Source organism: Heloderma suspectum, chromosome 2 (assembly GCF_057233095.1).
Source record: "Heloderma suspectum isolate Gila_16-S chromosome 2, 16-S_ref, whole genome shotgun sequence".
NCBI classification, from domain to species: domain Eukaryota; kingdom Metazoa; phylum Chordata; class Lepidosauria; order Squamata; family Helodermatidae; genus Heloderma; species Heloderma suspectum.
This window is the reverse complement of record NC_139459.1, coordinates 160061836-160076693: the sequence shown is the minus strand read 5'-3', so window position 1 is coordinate 160076693 and position 14858 is coordinate 160061836. Positions and strand designations below refer to the sequence as shown.

The 14858-nt window shown below is 44.7% G+C and overlaps 1 protein-coding gene across 3 annotated transcripts in view; it reads left to right on the top strand.

The window, feature by feature from the left end:
• The window catches only part of VANGL1 (VANGL planar cell polarity protein 1), a 71442-nt gene that overhangs the window by 39941 nt on the left and 16643 nt on the right, over nt 1–14858 (top strand). For 2 of the 3 annotated variants that reach the window (XM_084835446.1, XM_084835448.1), the window contains exons 5-6: nt 13069–13202; nt 14477–14635. In XM_084835446.1, coding sequence (XP_084691572.1) covers nt 13069–13202; nt 14477–14635 — 293 coding nt within the window. The remainder of the gene's footprint in view (nt 1–13068; nt 13203–14476; nt 14636–14858) is intronic. The other variant, XM_084835447.1, reaches the window with a different exon arrangement.

The window sequence follows — 14858 nt, the reverse complement described above, 5'->3', positions numbered from 1 at the left end:
ATTCACTTCCACAAGATGTAATGATGGATAATGTAGCGATAGATGGCTTGAAAAGGGGATTGGACAAATTCATGGAGGATAAGGCTATCAGTGGCTACTAATCCTAATGGCTATATGCTGTCTGCAGTATGAGAGGCAGTATGCCTATATACACCAGTTGCTGGGGAACTTGGGTGGGAGGGTGCTGTTGTACTCATGTACTGCTTGTGGGTTACTGTGTGAACAGAATGCTGGATGGGATGGACCCTTGGTCTGATTTGGCATGGCTCTTCTTATGTTCTTAGCAATAAAATCCAAATCCAGCACAAAGAATAAAACAAATACCAGCAGTAATACAAATTAATCACATAAGAACTAAAACCAACTCATTAACAAACAAACCATCCAACAGATAAACAGGTAGCATAACATAATAAAATAAAATGATGTTAACATGCTGTTAAACTGCCTGGGAACATAAAAATCCCTTAGCCTGATGCTAAGACATTAGAGAAGGTGCTCAGAGATCAGCTCTTGGGAGAGCATTCAACAAATGGGGGTGGGGAACCATTGAAAAGGCCCTCTCCCTCATGACCACCCTCTGGTCTTCAGATTGAAGGGCACTTGAAGAAGGGATGCTGATAATGAAAATTGTGATGTCTTTCCAGTTTTCAGATCCATGATTATCCCATTGGGATAAGGGTATCTGTTTGTTGCCAACTAATGTTGCAGTGTGATCACAGAAACCAATCCCTGGAAGGCTGGGCAGAGGTGGGCGGGTGGGTGGGTTTTGTTAGGGACTTGCCTTTATTCTTTGGAGCAGAGACTGCTTCACACTTTTAGATACCTGATACCTGTCAACATTTACTGGTCCTGCCATTGGGGCATTCTCCCCTTCAGTCAGTAATTAATCTTGTGGCCTTTTCTTCTCCCAAAGATACAAATAACAGTGGTGTTTTCAAAGGTGGTGCTTCGTGTGGCGCAGAGTGGTAGGTGGCAGTTTTGCAACCGAAACGCTCCCCATGACCTGAGTTCAATCCCAGCGGAAGCCGGGTCCCAGGTAGCCAGCTCAGGTCAACTCAGCCTTCCATCCTTCCGAGGTCAGTAAAATGAGTACCCAGCTTGCTGGAGGAAAGGTAGCCACGACTGGGGAAGGCAATGGCAAAGCACCCCGCTATAGTCTGCCATGAAAACGCCAGCGAAAGCGGCGTCCCTCTAGGAGTCAGCAATGACTCGGTGCTTGCACAGGAGGAACCTTTCCTTTACCTTTCCTTTCAAAGGTAGTGAGACAAAAGGAGTATTTCACTTTCATGATACTTTTCTCTTGTTAAGTTGTGGTTGCAAAGCTAAAGGAAGGCTCACAGCTTAGTATCAGAGCATGGTTGAGTTGCGGCAAGCCATAGGTTTGAATTCTAGTGAAGGGCTTTGACCAAATTTGGGGGATTGTTATCATTGGCTGTGCCCTAGAGTGACAGCCAACTCTCACTTTACATTTCATAATCCAGAAGAGAATACTGTGTGCATCTTGTAGAATATAACATGTTTGCCTTTAAGATTTACTAGAAGCAGCAACTGGGAAAGGACTGTGTTCCACTTCCAGGTATTTTAAAGAGAAATAATTTGGTTACACAACAAACCCACTGTCTTCATAATTGTTTGGGGGGGGGGGGTTAAGAGTAAGATCTGGTTTTCATGGTTGCAGAAAAAAATATCTGTCTATTAATAATTAAGAAGAAAAGAGTGGTCAGCTCGTCTTTTCACAAATTGTCGTTAAATCTGGAAAAATCCAGATTATGGGTTAAATCCAATGTTGCATCAGCGGACGTCTGCTTGCACAATGGGACGGATGTTCTCCCTCTCTCCTCCACCCCTGCAGTCCTCTGCTTCATCCAATAATCTGCTCTGAAGGACATCTGGACCCCATGAAATTCCATGAATGAGGCAGTGCAATTTCACAACAAAAGCCTCATCTAGAAGCACCCCTAGCAACCCTGTTGATACAGAAAAAACAACAACATTGACTACAGGGATTTTTATGGCAGGCAGTGAAGGGTTTCTATAGAACCTGTGAAATGTGTGCACACAGGAAAGCAATAAAGTGAATTATATGACCCAAGTTAATTGGTGGCAAATCTGGATATAAGCCAGCTCCACGTAGCCAGCCTCAGCTGGAGCCCCACCACCGTTAGTAAGAAATGATATGTCACAGTAGCCAGCTCTCTCGCTGTAGGAAAAACCTTCAGACGCTCTGGAGAATGGGGAGGGCAGCGCAGTTCATTACAAAATAGGCACTGCCGTGGCTTGTCATCCTTGAGGCCCTTGTTTTGGCTCTCAAAGAAAACAGGGTTTGCAGAAGTTGCCTGTGTACTGGAACTCTTCTGCTTTCTGGTGTTCCTGTAATGAGGCCCTGGTTCATTACACTTGCTTTCCATAGCGTTCAGTTTGAATCAGTGTAGGATTTCACCCACATATAATTTCATTCATTTACTATAAAAACTATTAATATGGGAAACTAAGTTTGCAAGTGGTGCTTGCAAAGATATATTTAACCAGCCCACACAGTGCACAGATGCATTAAAGCTTTTGGAGAAAAATAGAGCTCTTATTGCTGGGTTTATTCAGCCATGTACAAGATTTAAAAATATTAGAGTGCTTTTCCATTCTCTTTTGTTGTTGTTGTTTATTCGGTCAGTCGCTTCCGACTCTTCGTGACTTAATGGACCAGCCCACGCCAGAGCTTCCTGTTGGCCATCGCCACCCCCAGCTCCCCCAAGGTCGAGTCCGTCACCTCCAGAATATCATCCATCCATCTTGCCCTTGGTCGGCCCCTTTTCCTTTTGCCTTCCACTTTCCCTAGCATCAGCATCTTCTCCAGGGTATCTTGTCTTCTCATTATGTGGCCGAAGTACTTCAGTTTTGCCTTTAAGATCATTCCCTCAAGTGAGCAGTCTGGCTTTATTTCCTTGAGTATGAACTGGTTTGATCTTCTAGCAGTCCAAGGCACTCTCAGAATTTTCCTCCAGCACCACAGTTCAAAAGCATCTAGCTTCCTTCGCTCAGCCTTCCTTATGGTCCAGCTCTTGCAGCCGTAGGTTACTACGGGGAATACCATTGCTTTAACTGTGAGGACCTTTGTGGACCTTTCTCTTTAGAGTGAGCCTAAAAAATATTTTTAAAAACAACAAAAAAGTGGTCCAAATACGAGAACAAATCTACTAAGAGAGGAGACAATGAACATCTTTCCTGTTCTCTGTTACTCCTCTTAGCAGATTTGTACTTGGGTATAAGTGGAAATGCATCTTCTTGCTGAGTTTTTAAAGGTTTAGCTTTGTTCATATACAGATAATAATTTTAATTTGTTTCCAGTTTTGAGGTTATCACTTACGATATTGAAAGCTGGAATAACATAACGGCAAACAGCCTGAGCTACAAAGCAGGAAGTTGGAGTTGTCAGGATTACTGTGATAATGTATGTGGATCATTTAAACACTTGAAAGCACTAAGGGTGCGATCCTGTGCATGTTTAAACAGAAAAAATTCCTACAACTGGCTGGCTGGGGAAGGCTGGGAGTATTATGACTGTCTTTTGTCTAAATGTGCACAGGATTGTGCCTTAAATAAGTGATTATGATTTTATTACATTTCTTTTTAATGTTAATGTTTATACACTGCTTTTTCTTCCCAGAGAAAGACCAAAGCAGCTAACATACAAAAGAAATGCAATAATATCAAAACTACAGTCCAACAATATGAAAAAATCTTTTAACAATAAAATGCTACAATAGCATTTCAGTTCAATACCTAATAACAATTAATTTAATAAACATGCTACAACATTCAAAAGAATTAATCAATACATTCCTTTAATACCAACATTTCAGTGGATATCAAGGAGATAATACATAGCACTTAGGCAGGTGCTTGTCTTTTGCTTATATTACTCTATAAATACCATATGTTGATGGTGCGATGATGATGAGCTGAGCAGAAGGTCACATTCTCACTAAGACAGAGGTAGAGCAGAAGGGTACAGAGGGGACTGGATGGTAGAATGGGATGAGACCTTTGGGTGTGTCCCATGAGCAGAAAGCAGGTGCATTCGAAGAACAAAAAGCTTCAGCCCACTAGGGCAAAAGAGAGGAGCCAAGCCACAAGCACCCCCACATCTGCAACTAATTGACTTGGGGTGCTTCCACACAAGCCTTTTATTGTACAATTGTCCTGCTTCATTCAAGAAATTCTGGGTGGGGACATTGTCATCATCTTCCATTTGTACCCTTCCTGTGTGTTCCCACCACTTCTTCCATCTTTATTATTAGCAGAAGGAAGTATGTTACAAAGGGTCAGATGGGATAGCTGCACAGTGTCTTTTATTTGGTGGCACTAAGAGCCATCCATCTGGAACCACCCTTGGAGGAAGAGTGTCATGTCCAAGGACTGGGAGCGCTCAGAGACTGAAGCCGACAGTGACAGTGACTCTGGGGAGGCATCAGAACCAATTCCTGGTCCCTCTGAAGTGGGGCCCAGTGCCTCAAACCCCATGTCTTGTCCATACAACCCCCAGGAGGTACCATTGTCCTCTGACGCTGAGGAGTGGACTTCAGACTCCTCTAGTGAGGAGGGAGATCCTGGGGAGCAGTCTGGCTATCCCCTCCGCCAAACTTTATTCCCTAGAAGTCAACACCAGCAGAAAAAGGCTGCTGGCCCTTTATCAGCCAGATGCAGCTCCTGAGGGTGTGGAGGTTCCAAAGAGACTCTCCTGACCTGACTATAAAAGCCTGCCAGCTGCACCCAGACTCTGCTGGAGTAGCTTGTTAGTTCTCTACCTGCAGGATTGATGATCAAGTTTCTGAAATTTAACGTTAGTTCCAGATGTGACTTAGCTATCTTGACCACATTGAGGCTCCTCACCTGACCCGTCACCCAGGACAGATGACGGATTTCTTGATGGAGCATGACAAAAAGAGAAATTCAGCAGCTGGATTATTAGTTTTGATTCAAATAGGTTTGAATGTCAGTGGATTATAAAATTCAGGGTAAAATACCTAATGTTATGTCACAGAAAAATGAAGCATTAACAAAGAAAACCAACCAACATGCAGGGGTGTTGAACCTCTTTCAGCCTGAGGGCTGAATTCTATTTTTGAGAAGTTGTCAGGGGTCCAGTGGTGGGCAGGGCCGCAAAGACCGGCATATCTTAGTTTAAAGCTCTTACAACCAGTAGTTAAGTCTTAGGGGAGGCATGTCAGCCTTTTAGAATTGAGGGGTGGGGGTGGGGATTGCACAAAAGCCAGGAAGCCACCAAAAGCTCAGGGGAAAGGGCCAGTGCCATAAGGGGTACCCCAAGTGGGCTAGATTTGGCCCCCAGGCCTGAGGTTCTGCAACCTCTGTCCCTGAAACATTCCAGTCAAACTAATTTATTTATGAAGATGTTCGTCAGCTGCCTTTCAAAGGTTCAAGGCAGCTCACATTAACTGTCCAAACAAATTAAAAAAGAACTGACATTAGTCAAAAGACAGAAGAACACCGCCCAAAACTGCTCTCCAACAAATGGACCAACTGGCCAGGCCAAAGGCTAGATGGAAGAGATGAGTTTTGCAGTCCTTCAAAAGGAGGGGCTCTGCACTTCAGTGGAGAGATCATTCCACAGTCTCGGGACAACCAATGAAAAGACCCAGCTTCAGACCACAACAGTTCTTGCTGATAATCAAAACTGGCAGTGGAGAAAATATTAAATCTAGCTGTTAGTACTAGGCTGATGTGGATTTTAGATTTTTTTTTCAGCCAACACAGATACCATCAGTTTTTGTGTGACCTGGAGAGTACTATCTCTGTATTTGTTGGAGCCCAGGTTGACTGGCTGCAGCCTCCTCCCGCTTTCCATCTTAAGATGAGAACCAAATGCAGACTCTATGGTCTGGACACCAGCCACTTTTTTTGCATACACCAGGTATATGCATACGTAAGTCTGATTAAAAGGACTTGGCATGCTACCATGGTAAGGGAACAGCACCGTAACACCTGTTTGCATCTTATAAATGTAATAGGTATGGGAACATACAATCAACACTTAATTATTAGCATGGGTGATAATCTTACTACAGGGCTTTAGACGAAGGTGAAAGCAACTTCCCAACTTAAGAAACCTGAAAAGTGTTTGCTACTAATGGAGAAAAATTCTACTGGTGCAGTTTGATCATTCTTCTTTGCACTGTCATTGTACACAAGATACATTGGCTATCAGAACCTGCTTTTCATTTAACTTTTTCATCTGTGGGTGCTCCCAGACAAGGATTTTATAGCCTTGCCCCATTCACAGAATTTTACAGAGTGTCCAGATGTCATTGTGTTCCACTTGTAATCCTCCCATGTTTTCCCACTGCTGCTTCTGTGTTTTCCCTTATCTCAGGGAACCTGTTAAGGGAAAAAAGACAACTCCCGCACAGTGCTTTCTGAGTGATAGTGCTAGGAGCCCTCTGTCTGGAAGCACCCACAATCTGCTGTTAACTTCTCAGCTTGGTGCTTTTTCTGCTTGTCTCCCCAGAGCTGATCACCAGACAAGAAGTCTTTCCTTCCACACTGGCAGTTGATGGTTTGGGAAGGGCATTTGAAATAACAGGCAACTCAGAGCAGCTGGTGGGTGGTCTTGCCGTTTTTTCCAAGCATCATGCAGAGTTTTTGGCAGGCTGCACATTTGGGAGCCACTCAAGGTCAAGAATCTGAAACAGCTTCTGCAGCCAAACAGTTTTCTGGGACTGAGGAATTGGGGCAGGCTTAATTATCATGCCAAAATGGATAAATAGGCTTAACTGTGGAAAAGTCATTTCAATCATAGTGTCCTCCATTTTCTTAAGACTTCCTCAACTTCTTTAAAAATTGAGAATATTTTCACCAGTCTTTGTGCTTTTAGTTGTAAATATAAGTGCTTCAAAATGCCTTCACAACATTCCACCAGCTTTATGTTTACACTAACAAACACAATGCATTTTCCCTTGTGATTATATTCTCCTTTTGAACTTCTCATACTGAGTAAATAAAGTCATTCTCGATGTATAAGCAGTGTGACCTGGTGTCCACCGCAACAGACACTGTTTGTTCTTCGTTTTGAAGACAAAGGGGGCTCTTGAATCTTGAGAAGATTACTTAGGCTCTTATCCCTCCTGGCCCATTGGACATGTCAGGGAGAGATCTGGCAAATGCTGCTGTTCCCATTTATAATCATAATGTTGGAAGCAGCATCTGCCAAATACCTCTCTATCTATCTTCCTCCCTGCCATGTGTCTGCAGTCAAAGAATGACTGCTGCTACTACTATCCAAAGATCCATCATCTGAAATGCCTTGCTTTCCAAATTCACTGGGTACATGTGTAATATAGCTCTCTGTACATACAGTAATGCTCTGTGTAAATGACACTCCGAAGGGCCCAAATCTTTTGAATATCCATATATTTTGGCTTTCTTCCATGCTCTTTGGAAAAATAACTGGCATTGCTGTTAGTAACTGGCTTCCAAGAATGCTCTCCTTCTGTGTTTCTTATGGCAAGAGTGGGGGAAAGCAAGCTAAGTACATTTTTTTTTAATGGCATGGGGGAGTTTGTGTGCATAAGGCTTTCCACTACTCTAGGTATCTGATGCCATTTTGGTTCGGCACAGCACTCTAGCCACCACCTTACCTGCCACAGCATGTTCTGACATGACCCTTTTACTGACTTAACCACAGAAGAGGCAGGGGTTTCATTTACAGAAGGGAAATGCTGATGCACAATTCTGCTAGCACTGTAGTAGCCTAGACAAGGTAGAAGCAAGTTGTTGCAACATCAAAGTGAAATTGCATGCCTACTTCTAAAACACATTTTGAAATAATTAAGTCAAAAGATTAATACACCAGCAAGCCTTTGTGTGTCATGTAACCATTATGCCTGCTGTAGTGAGTTTCTCCCTCTTGATTACTGTGAATGAGCAATTGATGAGTTGCCACAGATTTTAACAAAAGATCTTTCTGCACAATCCTACACATGTCTACTCAGAAGTAGGTACTATTGAGTTCAATGGGGCATACTCCTAGATAAGTAAGTACAGGATTGCAACCCTAATAATCTTTATTTTATTTATTTATTTCTATGCCACTGAATAGCTGAAGCTCTCTGGACAGTTCACAAAAATTAAAACCAAAAAGTGCAGCATAAAACAATATAAAATATGAAAGCATTAAAACCACAATATAACAATACAAACAGAATAAAACCTAGCAGCAATACAGAGATTTAAAATACAGATTTAAAACACCAAAGATAAAAGACTAGGGGTGTGTTTCCACACTGTCTCCTTTACTTCTTTTCCAACTTCGTTGCACTGTTTCCCCAAACGCATTTTCTCTCGCGCATGTTACCATGTCCCAAAAGGACCCGGTCTGTCATCGTTGTACCCTGGCAGGCTGCGAACCCTAATCGCTATTTTCTTGATGGCTGGGTGGAGCCTTTTTGGAGTGGGTTGGGTCTGCTTACCCCATCTGTTTTCCTGCCTCCTCCTGTTCCCGATTCCCCCCTCCCTCACCCCCTCTGCCCCGCTAAAGTTTCTTGCTGTGGCCAGTCTCCTCCTTGCCTTCCCAGCCCTTTTGTTTTGCTTTAGAGAAGGAGTAAAAAATCAGAGCACTGTGTCTGGAGCACACACACCCCTTTAAACCGTCCTTGTTGCCCCTGAAAGGGGTGCTTATGTGTGCATCTTTTCATCTCTGCCTGACCACTCCCTCCAGGATCATCTCCCCCTCTCCTTCACACAACTTCAGTGTTCCTGCCTCAGCTGTGTTTCCAGGACAACAGAAGGAGAAGCTAATGGAAGAGTGCAGGATTTTTTTTAAAGGCTTTCCCCTTCTCCCCCTTTGTCCTCCCCCCCCACTTCTCCTTTCCCTGCCCCTTTCTCCTTTCCCCGAAAGTCCAGATGCACCTGCATTTCAGGAGCAAGCCTCATTGAGCACAATGGGAGTTACTTCTGAGTAGACACACATATGCTTGTGCTGGGACGTGGGGGGAGAACATAAAGAGAGAAACTAGCCCCCATTTTAACCCAGAGGACCTCTTTGACCACAATTGGAGTTATTTCTGACAAGACAGTAATGGGTTTGTTGTGGGAAAGAGAGTGAAACCAGCCCCCATTTTAATGCACAGGATCTCTATGGACCGAAGCCTCTAGATGAGATCCGTGCTTAATCGCATTTAAGGAATTGGGCTTAAAAGTGTGCCATTTCAATTGAGGGGGAATCTCTGTAAGTTCTGATGTAGGCATTCAAAGGCAGGCCTCATTCAGCACATTGGGAGTTACTTCTGAGGAGACACTAATGGGTTAGTTGTGGGAAAGAGACCTTGAGATCGCTTTTAGTTGCATTTCAAGAACTGAGGGCTTTGATATGTGCCCTGTCAATTGCAGGGCTTCTCTGTCATTTCTGTGGTCATTGAGAGGGCAAGCCTCAATTCAGCACAATGGGAGAAAACACCCCTCATGGGCTGTGTTCTAGTGCTTATTTTCAATTATGTTTTAAAAGTTGGTCCCCTGGCATCGTGCTCCAAAACAGCAATGAAACTTCTGGAAAGCAGGGAGGGAAAGGGTTGGGTCACAGAGATCAGAGTGACGCACCCACAAAGGCTGGGCTACATGCCCCATCGGCAGGACTATGGTACCAGACCCAGTGCGATTGTGGAAATAGGTCAGTAATGGAGCCGCCATAACCTGGAAAAGTCGGACCATAAGGAGTCTCAGAAGAAGCGGTTTTTCAGCGATAAAATGTGACACTGGGGCTGAATGGCCATGATGTTACGGAACCACAGAGACCCCACGGCACAGGCAGGTTGGGGTAAATCACTGGTGGAAACACAGCCTAGGAAGCTAAAATGCTAAAGTGCTGGGAAAAGAAAAAGGTCTTTAGCTGGCGCTGGAAGGAGTACAACATAGGTGCCAGGCGAACCTCTCTAGGGAGCCCATCCCACAGCCGGATGGCACAGCAGAAAAGTCCCTCTTCCTGGTAGCCACTTTAATGGCTGTGAATGTCTCACCCTTAGCTTGGAATCTTTCTCCAGCCTTCTGAAGCCAACATCTCTAGCAGAGAAACAGTTTAGAGCTGGTTTAGCAGTTTGAATCTAGACTTAGAGAGGCAGGTGAGGGGTTTAGCTAAAGCGGAGATGCAGTCTTGGGCTGAAACAGAGCCTCCCTGCAAATTCAATGCAGGGTTAGGATTTTGTTGCCTGTTTTTAGGAGTCTCCCTGCTTCCAGTTGTATATTTGTAAATATTGCAAAGACACCATAAAACTCCAGTGTTCTGTCATCCAAGGAAATTGAACCCTGTAGCACTGCCCGTGGAACCTTATACCTCTCTTGGAAGTTGGAGAGCGTGTAACAGTATTATACAGAGAGGTGGTTGGAGCTGAGTCAGTCTACATGTTGGGTTTCTTTGATTTCACTGAGACTTAGGAGGGTTCCAGGCGAGGTTTTTATTGTGCCATGTCCCTGCGTCATTCACAGAATGTTATGGGGATCCCAGATGACGGTGGCTTCCACTCATTACCCTCCCATGTTTTCCCATTGTGTCTTCTGCCTTTTTTCTTACCATGGAAAATCTGTTAAGGAAGAAAACAAGGAATATTTTATTTATTTATTTATTTATTTATTTATTTCATTTCTATACCGCCCAATAGCCGAAGCTCTCTGGGTGGTTCACAAAAATTAAAACCAAACAACACACAATAAAACAATTTAAAATATATAGAACATTAAAACCACAATATAACAATACAACCACAATAGTTGCACAAAGTCTTCTAATGGTTAGAGCTAGGGCCCCTCTGGAAGCACCCCTAGTCAGGTCCATCCTAACAACCTCAGCTACCCTACATAGAGTAGGAAAAAGGCTGCTTTTGCACTATTATCTGAATCCCACAGCTTATCCTCTATGGCTTCTGGGTCTAGCAGCCTCTCTTCTTCACACAACCTGCTTGGCTCTTTAATCCAACTATTTGCTGAGATCTATGGCTTGTCCCTTTCCTTCACATCTCGCTGCTCATTGACCCACTGGAAGCCTTGCCTCTCTTTTAGCTCCTTGCCTGATCAATCCATCTTTGCTTGCCTGCCTGCCTCCATCCTTCGCTGCCACTTCTGTTGAGTAACAGATGTGCATGTACCAAGGCAACAGTTGGGAGTGGAAAATTCCCCCACTAGTAGGTCAAGCCTAGCTAAGGATCTGCCTCCAAGGGCAGATGGTACCCATTCAGATGGTACACATTTCTTTGTCCACATTAAAACTTGTTTCTAACATGATAGCATCAGCAGTGTGGGGAAAAAGTGTTAGGAAGATACTGCCAGAGGGAGAGGTGGCCCAAGATATTTTGATGCCCCCTCCCCACCCCCTACGTGGCACATAATAATAATAATAATACACACTTGCCTTTATGGCACTGAAAATCTGAAGTAGCTGCCCATCCCATTCTGACTCATGTTAGAGCTGGCTAGAGAAAAACAACTTGTCTCTAGTATATAAGCTGGAGGTACTGTTTAAAAATATGGTTCAGTAAGAAGTTATATGACACTCAATATTGTGCTCTGTGCTGCAGAAGTTAGTCCAGCTTAAACACAGAAAGGGGGAGGGGGCTACATTGTCAACTCCATGAAACTAATAACATATACCAAAGCATATCTTGTAATCTGCCAAATAATTTTGGAGAAAACATTGGAGCCCACTTTTCTTGCTATCTCATTCACGTGAGTTGAGCCCTTTGGAATGCTTTTCTCCCTGCTCACATGATTTCCATTCTTCACTACCACTTGGTAACGTTTGCTTAAATAAACGGTGGCCTGTGTGGGAAGGGCAGGGTGTGTGCCCACACTCGTGTTGGATTGGGGGTGGTTCCCATTGCTTTATGGCTCATAACATGCAGCCAGCAAACCTGAGTTACAAAGGGTGGTGCTTCTTCTTGATGTGGGCAGGAACATTTAGTAATGCAGCCCCAGGGCTCTGTTTCAAGCATATGCTCATTCTGCAAATTACTGTGACCTTTCTGGTTTTCTTGTTGGTGTGGTCCATATAATTAAAGCTTACTCCTCCTTGCATGATTTCAGCTGTCTCCTCTTTTAGTGAGCGAAGAAACTAGTAAAGAAAGGTTTTAGCAAACTAGATGAAATGGGCAATCTCTGACTGGATCCCTCACAATTTTAAAAAAGCTTAATAGTAGATGTTAGGGAGCCTGCCTCCAAAATCAGGTTGGTGCTAAGATGCTGGGGGAAGGAAGGATTAACTTTTTCCCCTGCACACTTTTCCTGCTCTAAATCAATCTCTCTCTCTCTCTCTCTCTCTCTCACACACACACACACACACACACACACACACAGACATACACCCCTTTACTGGCTTTGTATAAGAGAACCTACATGATACCTGTATATTTTCCCCCACAGTCAAGTACCAGCTTTGAGGAGGGAATAATTTCATTCCAGACAATTGGTTTGAGAAGGGGGTTAAAAACTTGCCCTAGTGCTGCAGCTCCTGCCCACCCACCCAGTCCCTCCCCCCAACCCACATAATCCTTCCCTGCAACCCACACAGAGAGAGCTGCTTTTAAGTTTTTGTTTTTTTTAAAAAAACATCCCTTTCCAGTCGCAAAAAGTTGCATGTATACTAAGTGGGTAGAAAGGGGTTAGAGTGCTTGAGGAGGCTCATGAGAAGCATGGCTGATGGGGGCTCTTACTCATGATCACTCAGTGCCCAGCAGTGTTGGGATTATGTTAGGATATGTTTTTTAGTAGAAGTTTGTCAGAAGAAGGCTAAAACTTTTGTGAAATCATGTTGGTGATGAGAAATTGCAGGATTGCAATAGTCGCTCTTAAGGCAGAAAAGCAGCTTGGAGCTCCACTTTTTTTACTTTGTTCTGTCACTGCAGTCCATACAGTGTATGAGAACTATGGCCTACTGGGTGTCTGTGGGTCAGATACACCTGCCAGAGTACAGAGAGATCATGAACATTGCTCCCAAATAACGTGGTACTTTTGCCTGCTTCCACTAAGTGCATCTTTTTTAAAAAATGAATTTCTTCCCATTTCTCTTTCCAGTATCCAGCGTGCTGCTTTAGTTGTTTTGGAAAATTACTACAGAGACTTTGCTGTCTATAACCCAATGCTATCAGCAGTTTCCAAAGCATGCACAGCACAGCACACGGCAGGCCTGAAGGTCTACAGTGTCGATGGTAGGTTGGGATTGTCGGGAATGTTTTGGGAGCTGCCACGGTCCCTTATTTCCCTTCGCTGCCTTGTTCTTTGGCTGCAGGAAGGTTCAGCTGCTGCCGTCCCTTTTCTTGCCTGGAGGGTCTTCCTGTTAAGAACGTGCAGCCAAGGTTGAAGTTTCTAGCAGCTTATTTTTCACGTGCTGAGAGATTCATTGTGGCTTATAGGCACAGAACATAGGCATGCCTCCTTCTGTGGCCTGCTTAGCATTCTCTGTGGCAGTGTTACCCACAATTCAAGAGCTCGTGATTAAGTGTTTGCTACCCTGACAGCATGGCCCATGCCTCACGTGTATAATTCAGGCCCCAAACATCATACATATGCATACGCACACACCTTATTACTGTGACTCCATGACAGGTAAACTGCACCTGTTGAACTTTTCAGTCACACACAGTCCTTTCTCAGAAAAGGTGGGATAATCCTCTCTGATCTGGGGCAGAGGGGGCATTCATGGGGGGACGGGAATTCACATCCATTCCTTCTGCCTTCTTCATGTGCTCGGTACCCACGACTGCTGAATGCCTGACTAGGGCTTTTGTCCTATCCAAGATAGAACTTAAAAGTTGGGACCCACAACAAAATATTGCAGAGTATCCCCAGCTCCTAAGGGGAGTGCTCTTGTTCAGGCCTTCAACCTGGAAAAGAAGCCTTGTAGTGCTGTTTTGGGCTCACAATGTGTGTGTGTGTGGGGGGGGGTTGAGGTAGGGATTGCAGAGAATTCCACCATGGATCTCGGTGAGATCCCCCGAACTCCGTGGCGGAACAGCCTGCCCCCCCCGCAGATCCCCCCCGGGATGAGACTTACCTGGGGCGGATCTTCCGGGCGGCAGCAGCTCCGGCGGCGGCTTCGGCGGCGGCTGGTCTTCCAACCAGCTGCCGCCGCCGCCATTTGCAGTCTTGTGTAAAAAACAAAACAAAAAACAACGACGTGATAGGCTACATAAATCTTTACGTAGCCTATCATGGCTGGGTTTAAAAAAAAAACAAAAAACGACGTGATAGGCTACGTAAAGATTTACGTAGCCTATCATGGCTGGGTTTAAAAAAAACAAAAAAACCCGCGTACGCAAATGGCGGCGGCTATGGCCACCGCCATTTGCGTTCCTTATTTTTGGCCGTCTTAGTCTACGTAAATATTTACATAGATTAAGACGGCCAAAAATAAGGAACGCAAATGGCGGCGGCCATAGCTGCCGCCATTTGCTTACGCAGGTTGTTGTTGTTTTTTTCCCAGAGACCTCCGCGGCCGGAAATCCGGCTGCGGACGGCTCTGGCCTGGCTGGGCCTGGCCAGCTGCTCCGCAGAGCTGCCACGGTGCACAGCCGGCCGTGGAGGATTCCGGGGGGAGGGACGGAACGCCTCCCCCCCCACCATCAACATAATCCGCGGAAAGGTAAGTGACTTTCGTACATCCCTAGTTTGAGGAGGAGGAAAAGAAAGGACACCTTTTCCCCAACTGCCTCCTGAAACTTGCTGTGCCACAAGGTGCTAAACAGCTCAGGTTCACTTAAGCATTTCATTGCTATATTGTGTGTGGGGGGGGGGGAGTGGGGGAATATAGTACAGGGCAGAGTGTGGGGTGGAGGGGACGTTAATCCCATGGCATGCATCTCCCT